The sequence below is a fragment of the Plectropomus leopardus genome, chromosome 16 (assembly GCF_026936395.1).
Source record: "Plectropomus leopardus strain MGB_pleo_1.0 chromosome 16, ASM2693639v1, whole genome shotgun sequence".
NCBI lineage: Eukaryota > Metazoa > Chordata > Actinopteri > Perciformes > Serranidae > Plectropomus > Plectropomus leopardus.
In genome coordinates this window covers 26138752-26152514 of record NC_142191.1, presented here as the reverse complement: position 1 = coordinate 26152514, position 13763 = coordinate 26138752, and the positions used below count along the sequence as shown (strand labels likewise).

Here is a 13763-nt window from a genome sequence, read left to right as displayed (position 1 = left end):
AGAGGCAGGATTAATCCCAGCTTGCACCTCTTTGACATGAAACACCCAGCTGGCTCTCAGATGGATTTATGTTTTTTCCTCCCCCCAGTATGGCTTACGATATTGTTCCTATTACAATGTTTACTGTGCCATGACTTGATCTCAAAACTATGAATTGATGCAATGCCTTGAGGTTTCGCATGAATTGCCCTTTTTTTCTCCACCAAATCCTGTGTTGGGACAAAAGCACATAATACAGCAGACACCGGGAATCACTTTACTCTTTTTTAAATTTTCTGACTACTATTAGGAAAAAAAGAAGTGCATTTCACTTAAAATCCATTACATTTTCTTCACTCGGTAAGAAAAAAAACACACAGTCGGGCAGATTAAACAATAAAACATTTCACAGTTATACTCAGCAGTAGGCGTTAACACCACGTCGTTAAGCAGGGCAATGAGTCAGCTCTTTATTTTAACAATTATTTTTCAAAGGGAGAATTGTAGGAACATGCCCTTCCTTAACTAATTCACATCCTGGTAGCTGCCCAGCACAAACACAGTTTTCTACTGTGCAGCTTAGCTCAAACAAATGGGAGTTCAGTGTTTTGGTCAAGGACATCCGAGACAAAATGGTTCTCATTCATTTTTTTTATCCAGTCAAGGGCATGATGCGCAATTATCAGGCCACTGTTTCTCAATAGTTATTCAGTGTATCGCTAGTGGTTCATGTTAGTTTTTGCAGGAGTTTTTATTTTTTTGGTAAACATATTTTTACTCAAGGTTGTGCTGTACATCTTGAAGGCCTGCAATGGTTAAATTATGTAAATGCAGCTTTGGGGAGTCATAAATATACAGCTGGGCGTGTCAGTAGCTTCTGTCATCGTGCACAAAGAAGGTCCATAACTACTGCTTCATGTTTTTGCACCCTTTTATTGTGTAAAATATGCAACATTGATCTTAAGTAGTGTGAAACTGTAAATGATGTTGCATTGTTCACAAGTGATGTGCATTTATTACTTTTTTTTGTACATTTTTAGACTAAGCAATACATACATTTAAAATAAATTGCTAGATTTATTAAAAAATAAAACAATTAAAAATATGGTGTCTTTTATGTAAAAAAAAAAACAAACTTTGAAAAAAAAACTTGAATAAATGGCAAGGCGGGGCATGACGTTTTTTTCCTGAGATAGTTTTGTTCCCCTTGCAATCATAATATAATTGTTTCCTGAACATTTTGGTTACTCATAATGTTAGAATTATCACATAAGACAATTTGTTTATTCATGATCACAATTCTTTGATTTCTGACTTCTCAAGAGAGCAAACTTGTCATGAAAACAAACATTTTTAATTTGTAATTTGACTGCATTTTCTGACCCTTTTTCTCACCCTCTCAGCCAGGGGTTCTCCGCGTGACCTGAGGGTATTCGATGAGACGTTGTCCTCAATGAAAGTCTCCTGGGAGCCAGCACCAGGCAATGTGCTCCAGTACCGTGTGGCGTACAAACCCTCTGCTGGTGGCCCCAGAAAGGAAGTATCGGTGAAAGGCGACAACAGGGCCACCCTCCTGAAGAACCTGCGGCCGGCCACACAGTACGACATCTCTGTCAGTGCACGATACCGGTCCGGCCTTGGTGACCCCCTGGAGGGAAGAGGCACTACACTAGAAGGTAAACCAGTTCTACTTTTGTTGAATCAATTGCATTTTGGTTGCTAGATGGCAGAAAAACATATGTAGATACCCGGCCAGTGTTTGTGTCCACCTGAAGAATTTAAGTCTTATATTCACTCTCTAGTTCTGGTTGGTCTCCACAAACTCCTCAGGGAATTGTCCGTCTCTTTAGCTGCTAAGTGCTCTACTTTCTTTACCAGCAAGTCTCTAACTGTGTCTGTCTCAAAGAAATAGAATGGATAGAAAGGACACTGAACTGTTTGCTGTTGTAGTTTTGATGACTTTAACAGCAAATGGCCGTTGTTATTTGTTATGGTGACAACGCGAATCAGTAGGGCCATAAAGTGTGTCACACTCGCTAGTTTGCGATCTCCATTTGGCCTATTCTTCCACCCTCTTGCCTTATTAAACAGAAAAATACAACTGTATCAATCCAAGTTTCTCTTTTTCACCAAACTAAGACTAACTTTAGCTTAATTGCCTTGTTAACTTATTGTAAAACACACTTGGGCATTCAAACTGGACAGAAATGAAATGAAACTCACCACAACCATCTTAGTAAATGTTAGTCTTTCCATTGTTTCAACAATCACCAACCTAGGTTTGGTCGAAATGAATCCTCTATTCAGTGAATTAGATGTGAATCTACCTGCAGTGTTTCCCCACTGTCTCTGTCTGTCTCTCAGCTGTAATTTGAGCAGCTTCAGTGCATTATGTTTCTACAAACATGCAATTAACGGCAACAAAAGACACGGGGTAGTACGGTAATATTTTGTATATTACTTATTTAAAACTGTACTACTACACCGTTTGTTTTGTAATTATTGCAAAACCTCACCTTGGTGAGTTGGCAAGTTGCGGCAAGTTGATTTGTTTATACAAAAGTTTTTACAGAAGTTAGGTCACTACAATGGTTGCAATGGCAACAGCACACAGAAAAGGCTGCTGCTTTGGCCATCCTTCTATGTTGATTTAAAATGGAATGCCTTTTCTACCCACTTTATTTCTGTGGTCTGTCTGCTGCTTGCTGTTGGTTAGGGAGTGTATAGTGGGTTTATATCTGGGCTTGTTTGATGAAAACAGCTGCTGCTGCTGCTGGAAGCACTGAGACCGAACCAGAAAGTAAATGTGCTGCAAAATCAAACCATGAGCTAAAAGCAGCTAAAAGACCTCTGTAGAACTCTCAAGTTGGTTGCTAAGCCTCCTTCAGCAGCACATTCACTTCACAAAGAGTTATTCGAGTTACTGTTATAAAAATGGTTGTTTAATGCTGGTTTAATGAAAAAATCCTTTAATTTAGAAGACAATTATTATTGCCTTCTAAATTAAGACACAGCTCCCCCTTCAGTGCGAGCATGTGTCCTGAAAAACAGTAACTCTTGCCAACACTTACTATAATTAATATTTAGTAATGCCTTGTATACAAAAGATACAGTGAAAAAATACACATTTTAAAATATGTTAATATCTGTCTTCACAGATGCAATATAAAGTTTGATCATTTGAAGTTGGACATTATTTCTATCAGCTCTGGCATGCAGCTGTGACCCGCTAATCCTCCCAGATTAAGCGATTACTCTATTTTTATTATGACTTTGTGGCTCCACAACCACAGCTAATGTTTGAGGTCTTTGCTGTAATTTCTGTGACAAAACCCTGGAAGACGATCAAAACATCAGAAGGGCTTTTAAAACAAACAACATTTGATACAGGTCCGTGTTTAAACGTGGCTTTCTTTTTGCTCCAGAGCAAAATGTTAGAAGTGATCCTGCTTTCAATACCCAGAGAGGCTTCAAGGGTCAGGTTTATTGTTACAGGAGAGTAATAATAAACAATCAGAACAAGAGAGGTGCCGAGAGGGAGAGGAGAAGAAAGAACAGAAGATGACATCCACTTTTCTTATAGCTTTACTCTTAGTGTTGTAGTAATGTCAAAAGACAATTCATTTCTTTACCACCTGGGTCTTATTTTCACAGCTTTTGTTCATCTATCAGTTGTTATAACAGTTTACTCAAAATTTAGATTATCTTAGCTCATAGATTTACATCAGTGGGGTTTAGATCATCTTAGCCTTAAGCTGCTTTTGGGAAACACCACAACAGAGCTCAGCAGAACAACATTATGATCACACTGGTTTTAAACAGATTTCCAGGTTGAATGTATTATTTGGAAGTGAAACTTAAAAAAAATCAATTATAATCCTCCCTGAATGGAACAATAGAGAGTTAAACAAAGAAGCAAAACTGAATAGATGTCACAGTGGGCTACAACTATTGTTTTATTGTCGATTGTTCTGCTGATTGTTGGATGAAATATCTGAAAATAATGAAAAATGCTCATCACAACGTTACCAAAATGCAAGTTGAAACATAGAGATTATTGGTTTTGTTTGATAGTCCAAAAGATTAATTATTAATTTTTAATTATCTATGTTTAATAAGACAAATGACAAAGCTGGAGCCAGAAATATTTGTCATATGTACTTGAAAATTTAGCGAAAACGATACTTAATTATGAACATTGTTGCAGACTAATTCCTGATGATCGACTAATCGAAACAATCAGATAATTGTTTCAGCTTTCTCTTAAAACAAACATGATGACATGCAACAGTGTTCCTTGCCACATTTTAACAGTGGGCATTTTCTTGCATGGTGAATGTAGACCGCTCCCCCAAAGTGAATGTTTTTGCTATTTTGCTCATTATTTTCATGCTTATGAATGAAGATAATCTTGCATATCTGTTCTATGATAATACATACCTTTGCAGCAGATCCAGGTTTAACAAATAGGACTGTGTATTTAGTGGAGGCATTCGCTGTCAGAGGTTTTCTTGTTTCTTTAATGCTGCAAAAATTAGTTAGAAGGGCCGATTATATTCCATAAAGTTTCAGACATGGACATGTATGTGTTTCTCATTATACTACATTGAGTGTCAGTGTACAGGGATGTGTGCACATTATAAACATATAAAAATATTTTGGGCAGGATGCAGATAGTTTGTGCAGACCTTTGCGGACATTGAAGGACATCATTTATGTCACAGTGACTCTTTTGGCTACTGATGCTTAAAAGAGTCAAAACTGGGGATGTGTTGTTGCTTTCTTTCTCCATGTTTTCTATCTGTATCTTAACTGTTGCTCTTCAATAAATGCCAATAATAGAAGAGTTAAAAAAAACAACTTTTTGTAGAAAATACAGGTGAATATTGCAAGAAATCTCTGCTGATGCGATCATGGTGGCCTTGAACTTGTTGCAATGGATGTAGCTGATTAAGGCTTACTTACCCGTGCCTCCCAACAGTGGAGATGTAGCTGTGTGAGCCACAGACGGTAACAGTGGACATAGCAGCCAGCCATACAGGCTGAGAGGTAAAGATGAGAAACAGCAAGACTGAACAGGAATGTAACCCAGCTGAGAGCAGGGCTGGAAGGTTAGGAGGAGCAGGGAATACTGACTCATTCCTGTCTCTGTTTCTGTCCTCCTCTCTGTTTATGTCTCCGTATCCATGTGTCTCTCTTTCTCACCTTCTGTCTTCGTCTTTCCCATCCGCCCTTCCATTTTCTTTATTCCTCTCCATCACTCTCTCTCTGCCCCTCCCTCTCTGTCGCTCTCCCTCTGTCTTTCTTTGTTTCTTCGTGTTATTTTATTTTCTTTCTCTCTCTTTGTTGCTATCTTGCCTTCTATTCACCTTGTGAGGGCTTGCCTGGAATTTAATAGTGTTGTCCGCAGTCTCTGTGTTTCGGCCTGCACAGCCTGCACATGCCTCCCTGGTCATAGTACCATGCATTTAATACAACCTCCTCTTTTTTTATTTTCGTTTTTTTCTCCAATGCTTCAGGTAGTCTGTTCTGTACTGGCACAGCATGGTGCATTTGTTCCACCTTGTTGTATTCACAGTCTAGTTCTGAAGTGTTTTAGTAAGGCATCAGAGGCAGCTGGCAGGAGGCTCCTCGTTACCTTTGCTTCCCTCACACGCAGAGCAAAACCTGCAATGCTCTGCAGTGGAAAACTGCACTGATACTGTACTCACATTAAAACCAGTGAGGTCACTCTTTCTTATTGTAAAACTCTTATTGTACAGTAAGAGCTCATATTATGCTTCATCGGGGCCCCGTTTGTGCACTAGAGATTTCTGTTTACGACCAAATGGGAGCTAAAATGGAAAACTCTTGCTCATGCCAAAAATCAGCAAGTTACAATGCTTTCTGTGATATATCAACCTAATTCGGGTCGTTGCCCAAACTACTGTATAAATGCTACAGAGAGACTTTGTTTTCATCCTTTTCTAATTTGTTCAAACAATGGCACATTTGATCCCAGGATAAAGTCCAATGACATTTGTATAAATGTGGTCTATCTCGCTCAGTTGTTTGGTGTAAACCTGTCTGCAGCTGATATATAAAGGCTCTGCAGCTGCTTTTGGCTTTTTTTTCCACTAAGTCCTTCACTTTAACAGTCATTTGGAAAAGACCCCAAAAACCTGACATTCACCAGGACTCCTTGATTGTAGGACCAGTATGGCGTGACGATGCTGTGAGATGGAAAACTTTTCAAAAGTGTAGAGTGAAGGGAACATTTCAGGAATCACTTATCGTCAGATGATGACAGTGCATCTTTGAAATCATACAGTTAATTATGAATGACTTCCATGAGGACCTGAAGCCAAAAACCTCCAAGACAATGCTTGTAACATAAAAAGTTGTAAAATTGTAACAATGAGGTGTCCTTGAGGAAGTTTTCCAGACATTTTTTGTTTCCTGTTTTCATGTTCATGAGCATTATGCCGTCCTTTGTACTTCCATGACCCATGACACTGAAACTTCTAAAGTACATGTCTGTAAACCTTAAAACCCGACATGTTTGTCTGGATTCCGAAACTGGACTTTTTGACCATCCAAAGCTTTGAAGCTTGTGTTAACATCTTTTTCCTTGAATGTAGTTGTTGGTGTGATCAGTCTCAGACCTCCAGCTTGTTCTAACCTGTAAACTAGACAGGCAGTTACCTTGGTTTTTTTTTTTAACAGTTTTTATCTGTAAAAGCTTTTTAGGCATGCTTCAGGGAGAGATTGAGGTTCGAACAAGATGAAATCTTGCCCAGTCTACATGTATACAAATATTTTTGAAACACTAATAATTTTTTCTTTACCACGTTTTTGCCTGTTCCACTCGCAAACATAGTTTTAAAGTCACTAAAACAGACATCTTTGAAAATGTCCTCTAGGGCGCAGAGTTTTCCAAACTCTGGTTACTTTCTATATGTACGTTGCATTGTTGCTTTGTGTGATGAGAATGTACCAGAAACAACAACAGCAACAGTGCACAACCGGTTTGTTTACATTTTCTCATTGACTTATATGAGTCACATTTCAATATTATAGCACCTAAGGTAGTGTACTGGAAAAATGTTAAAAAAAACAGTAATCAAATATCTAAAAATAAATAAAAATAGCTGCTGTTGTTTTACTATTGTATGAGATATTAATACTGGTCAGCTTAATTTCACTTCTCTAGTATTTGAGGTATTGAGATATTTTTGTGGACAGAAATATTTTGTAAAAGTGTGTAGAGAATTTTTATTATTTTTTAATGGAGAAGAAAATTAATTGTTTTCAAAAATATCTGCATACGTGGAGACAGGGCCCTATTTTCCACCTTGGCCACAAAGCTGTAGAAAGCTACAGATTTTGACTACAACTGGGCTTCACTTAGCCTTCCTGTGGCGACTCTGGACGACAGCACAATTTAGTTTCCAGTTAAGATTCCTAATAAAAGAGCGAACATAAATTTTTGGCCAAAAAACATTGTCTCTTCAGTTATCACATGAAGGTGATAAAGGACATGAGTGCTGTAGGGTGCTGTGCAGACTGGCTGTGAACACATATTTCCTTTGGTGCTCCGGGATTAATGAAAGTTTGGGAATCACTGATCTAGAAAATGTGCTGAAAGACGTCAGCCATGTCCTTTTCACATCTTTCATCATAATCTATGATGGAAAGCTTTCTAATCAATACGCTAAATCTTCAGTTAAATTGAGGGAACAGACAGGATGTCTTGAAGGGTATGTATTTGAAGCATTGCGTTTGTTTTTAGCAACGGGTAATTGAACCCCATAAAGATGGATAAATATTAAGGATGCCATATGCGGTCTCCGCTTATAAAACGCTGAGGTATCTTGTGGTTCTTTTTGGTAAAAACATAAAACATGGAAAACATAAATACACTTGCATCCCCTCTGAGCCAGTGGTCTCATTGAAATGAATGAGGCGGCAAACGTGGAGCACCCAACTCTGGCAGTGTTACTGTTGTGCTTATTTAACTTTGACGGCATTCTCCTCTGATGTGAAGTAGCACCAATAAGACTACCACAGTGATTCTTCTCTCCCTCCATCTGGGCCACCCATACGAAAACTGCAGTTACTCTCTGCACTTGAAGGTGCTTTAAATGTCTTATGGTAGATGGAACATGTCGAATAGCCAAGTTTATACAAAGCAATCGGCCAAGAGACTTTCCACTGTGACTGTGAGGTTTCAGCAGCAGGGAGTCCCAGACTGAGTGTCCTCCTCTAGCATTGTGTCAGAGAGCTGCGTAGAGGCCAACAGGAGAAATATTTGAGAAACCTTGTGACCTGTACTTTAATCACGTGCCCTTTTGGTTTTAGTTTTACAACAGTTTTTTCAGAGGTACAGCTGCAGTTAAATGGTTTACAGGAGGTTATAATACTCATGTTTTGTGCTCTTATATTTATTTATGCTCTTATGTTTTCTATTTCTCATTCCCATTTTAGTTCTCTACACCTCTTATTATTTATTTATTTTTTACTCTTTATATTTATTATTTCTGTCCTTGTACTGCTATAACTACATATTTTCCCGCTGGGGATAAGCAAAGGTTTATTGTATCCTATCCTATCTCGTATCTCGTGTCTTATCCCAACCTAAATTAACCCTTAGCCTAACCTAGCCTAGCCTAGCCCAGCCTGACCTAACCTAACCTAGCCTAACTTAACCAGAGTCAGGTAATGTCGGCCTCTAGATACAGTCTGTTATATAACTGCAGCTTTTTGGTTTTGTACTCACAAAATATTAACTTTTGTGAACCAAATTTAAAGTTTATCTTACCCACATGTTATTGTGATTATGGAGAAACAGTATTATAACAGTTTTACCCAAAATTCACTGTAGCAGCTGCTCTGGAGCTTTCAGCTTTATCATACAGACTTTATCAGCGTTTTCAATTGTCCTCTTAAAGTACAGTTTTCTTGCTTTGTTCTTAAAACCAGTTATAAACACATTTGAAGAAGATAATGTTTTAAAAATGTCCAGCAATAAAAACAGTGAATATTCTTTCAAAATGGAAACCTAAATCAGATAAGATAGATAGATAGATAGATAGATAGATAGATGGATAGATAGATGGATAGATAGATTAGGGAGACATACGGAGCAGTGGAAGAAATATCTTCAGAAGTGCATTAAATTTCCTGTGGTTTAGTTCACATTTGCCTCGTCACTGGCTGTGGAAAAATAGGTCCGAGTGCATTTGAGGCGGCGTCTGCAGAGCGCCAGATATTCCATACTCCATCTGACTGCTGTCTGTGGCTGTTATTTTCTAAAACCTCGAGACTCGGCTTCCAGCTTTGAGAGACAGCGCTCCTTGAAGCAGATTAAAATTGGCAGCAGCCCTGCAGAGCTCCCTGCTAATGGTGGCTGCAGTGGCGTCTGTGTGGTGAAGACTGAGTGACGGCGACTGAGCGGCACATGTGAAATAACAGACAAAAATAAACTCATACATGTACATTAATGAAGCAAATTACAATCCTTCCAGGATTGGAAGTTTAGCCTCATAATAACATGAAGTTTGATGTGTTTTTCTTAGTCAAAAAAACTTCAAATCAGATGCAGCCTGTAAAATTAAAAGCCTGGTTTGAGTTGATCTGCTATCTGCTTTTGCACATTAACATAAGCACTGAAAGCTGAAAAGAGCTGCTGAGACAATGGATCTTTTTTAAATTCAGTATCTCTGTCATGATATGCTTGTCAACTGGTTTTTAAACTTAATTCACTAATAGAGATTTTCCAACACAGTCTGGCCACATGTTTTGCACATTTAAAAATGTGATCAGAATTACATTTCTAATATCAATTGGCTTAAACAAACATGGCCTTCACTCAGCAACATCCAAGCGTTCTCTTTTCAGTTATTATATTTTTTGAATGTTTTACTGCGCAGAGATACGCACATACACTTAGACTTTTTAGCCCTTGTCAGTGTGCACAGGGACTTTTTTTTTTACTTAAAAGTATCCTGAATTTTGTTGTTTTTAATCCAGACCAGAAACCATTTTTCCGACTATAAACATTTTGCGAGTCTTGTGCTATCCTTTTTTCCCCTCTCTCTTAAGATTTGTATCAATTGGCAAAAGTCAGAATGTGATTTATTTCCTAGGCACTCTGTTGATTATATAGCTGGATCTGATATTTTGTGATAATTATCACGTTGTGGAAACTTCTCAGTCTTTCCAGCGCCTCCACTGTGCAAGCTGTCACCTTCTCTACACTGAAGACAGATTATAATTTGATATCGACTCCCCCTAGTCCCTCACCTCTTCCATCATTCACAAATATTTCCAGCATTGTGCTATGTCTATATAGGGGAGTGACCATATGTCTGCTTGCAGCAACATGAGCAGCTGTCATGGTGGGAATTGGATTTGGTTGAATGAATCTATAAGGGTTTTTGGCTTTTGTGTACTGCAGCTCTCAGAGGGTTGAGTCAAGGTGGTGAAAGCCTCTGAAAACACTTTAAGACTGTGTCTGTACGTAACTTCTTGATTTCTGTGAAAGAACCAATTTAAAAGAGGGGAACATTTTTGTAAAGTGATGTCACTCAGTTGCTCCATCAATTCAGCAATGGTTGAAATTAGGGTTTGTTTTAGGTTAGACTTTAAATGTGAGTAAGGTCAGTGGACAAGACCTCTTCTATTTTTTGGCAGAAACAACAGTAAGTCAGGAGGAATCATCTTTCCGAGAAATGCACAAACAAAAGGAATAGACTGGTGTCTTATAACTGGATGTTTAACAAGTCACAGTGGGAGTGTAATATTATTCCATTATTTTACATGCTTTTGCTTTTTCACAGAAAGGGAGCACTGTCTTTTAGAAGTGGACTCACCATGTTTTTAGGTGGCCAAGTTGTAGGGGAGACAAGGGTCAAAAGGCCTGTCAACAGGACCAACAGGCTGTAATGATCATTACTTGTTATTGTTCATAATGGCGTCCTGTGCAGAGAATGAAGTCACTATACCTCTGTGTGTGCTGTAATCAGAGCTTCCATATGGTTTGTTGCTGTAAGCTGGTTCATTAGCATGTGCTTGTTGGTGCATGTATGTATCCCTAGCTCATTGGCTGCCATTTTGCACTGCACTCAGTCAGTATGATAACGGGACAGCATTTTGCAGAAGTGTTGCGCCCACCCTCAGGTTTCCCCCCAGTTAACACTGTTAGCTCTTTTAGCACTGTTTCTGTTGTTTAGCTCTGTTTATAGAATTAGCAATATTAGCTGCTAGCTGCCGACTCACCCACTTTGGTGTTGGGAACCTTGTCCAGACAACTTAAATCTTATTTTAAGAAATGTCCTTGGGGGACCATGAACATACACAGCCAGTCACATTTTATGCTGGCTAGTTGAGTATTTTTCTGTGGATTAAGGATCAAACAATGTCAAGCTGACTCAAGCAACAATACTGGTTGGGGAAAACCAACAATTGCAGTTAATAATCTCTACTTTAAAAATTACTTTGATATTTTCACTTACAATTACAAACTGGTTTATCACAATTTAGATTTTACTTTCATAGTTTTGACAGGTGTTTCTATTAGTAATGATATCATTTTATTCTTCAAGTAAGTTGCTGAGATCAATGAATGCTGTGACGTTGCTCAGAAGAAGTCTGACTCTTACAAGAAACAAACCAACAGAAAAGCAAGAGAGACATTAGGTCACCCAACAGCTTACTAGTTTAAAGGTGAAAGAGTATTTTTATATGTCTGCAAAGTACTGGATATCAAAGTTTTCAACGGACACTCTACCAATAGAGGGGAAACACTGATGAAGTTAAGATGTCCCATAAACTACAATAAAGAGATTTCCTCCTTTTGTTGGCTCAGTGGACACTTTGAGTTTGCTGGGTCCCAGCATATTTTATGTCTTTCCTCTTGCGTGTCTCCTGACTCCCAATGCTCAGTACTCACTAACGAAGAAGAAATTCTTAAAATATCCTCTGCTATATTTAAAAGAAATCGCGTGTTTCTCTAGTCGTCTCTAGCCTTTATAGCTGTGGTGAGTTGTTCAATTCTTCTGTCCACTCGATGGCCTTTTAACAGTTTCCATTCAGAAAATAATCTGATCTGCCAGCACAGCCAAATGGCTTCTTTGTTTTTTAAAGAAAGATGGTTTTAAAAAGAAAAATGACAAACACTGGAAACAAACCAGTCTGATTTTCTACATTATAAAAATGGCTCACAGTCGAGTTTCAAAAACATCTGTTGTGTGTCTGTGAGGAAATATAATGGCACTAATGTGCCCCAAATCAGAAAGTGTATCTTTAAGAAGTATACATTTTAATACTTTGAATAAAAAAGATGAACATGTATTTAATCTGTATGTAAAGAAAAAATGCATCACTAACCACATAAGTAATGAATTACAGATTCAGTTTATTTTTGTATTGGACTTTGCATTCAAGTGCAGCTCAGAAGAAACTCATAATAATCCCACATGTTTGCATGTTGTTTTCAGAGGTGGGATCACCTAAAAACCTGGTCACCAGCGATGTAACTGACACCAGCTTTGCAGCATCCTGGACGGCAGCGCCTGGGAACGTTAAGATGTATCGCATTCGATGGAAGTCGCTGTTCTCAGATGAGGTCGGAGATAAAATGGTGCCAGGAGGCGTGACCAACACTGTGCTAGATGGTCTGACTCCAGAGACGCGCTACCAAGTTTCTGTGGTCGCCGCCTACGATCACAAAGACAGCGACCCACTCACTGGACAGGAAACCACTGACGGTAAGACTACAGACACTTTGTGGAAACTGAATTTGCTCTGGAGACAAATTACCTCATTGGATAAGGTAATTAGCCAGTAATAACTAAAATTTGTTAACACTTTTCAAACCTGGGTTACTAAGTGCTTTACAGTTCCAAAAAAAGAAAAAAAATCATACATAAGTTTTTAAAAATATGTAAATAAAAGAAAAACAAGATTTTCAAAAAGCCCAAAGATTAAGAAGCAATGAAAAAATAAACAATTATTGCAATTAGTTGCTTTGAGATCATCTGTGGAGCACATGGAGAGAAATTTTAGGAAGATTTTGCATTCGTGCAACAAACATATTTACCAAAGTAGACTCAGTACTTCCTCTGGATTTCAGAGCTTGCATAATGGTACGGTTGCTGTCTAGTCTCATTAAGATATTCATTTTAGATTCTTTTTAAACTGTAATTTGAAGTGAAACACCAACATGGTGACAGTTTTGCTGCATTATGCTCTCTGAAATAACACGAACCATGTTTGAAGGGAATATTGGTACAACGTGTGTGTCCTGTAGATCACGCATTGTGAGTTGCATGCCGACATGTTGCATCAGAGACAAATCTCGCGCTAATAAAAATGTCAACACGTTCCTCGTTCTGTATGCACACATATAAAATCCATCTGTTCAAATCCACACAAACAGGCCACCAGAAACAAAGCAACATGTAGCTAAACAGACAGATTTGAAGTACATAATGTTCCTCAGTTCATCCCTCCAGCATAAATATTTCATGTCCAGCTTCGCAGATTTGTTCAAATCCATCAACACATTTAAAAGTTGAACGGCATGTTTTTTTTCCGCCAATAAAAATTCTCCAGAGTGAAATCAAGTAGTCAGAAAAACTTTCCTTGGGATCATTAAATATGCGTTATTCTCTTGCAAAGTTTTTTAAAATCACTTGCAGAATCATCGGAATAACTTAATTTCATTTTATAGGGCTTTTGGTAAAAAGGAAAAGGAAAATTTGCTTAGCATTTCCTCCCAAAGTGATCACTTCTGGGTTAAT

At 38.2% G+C, this 13763-nt stretch overlaps 1 protein-coding gene across 5 annotated transcripts in view; it reads left to right on the top strand.

Annotated features, from left to right (window-relative positions):
• col12a1b (collagen, type XII, alpha 1b) overlaps positions 1-13763 on the top strand; it is a 145472-nt gene that overhangs the window by 21134 nt on the left and 110575 nt on the right. For all 5 annotated transcript variants that reach the window (XM_088089736.1, XM_042503437.2, XM_042503436.2 and 2 more), the window contains exons 13-14: positions 1383-1655; positions 12459-12728. In XM_088089736.1, coding sequence (XP_087945862.1) covers positions 1383-1655; positions 12459-12728 — 543 coding nt within the window. The remainder of the gene's footprint in view (positions 1-1382; positions 1656-12458; positions 12729-13763) is intronic.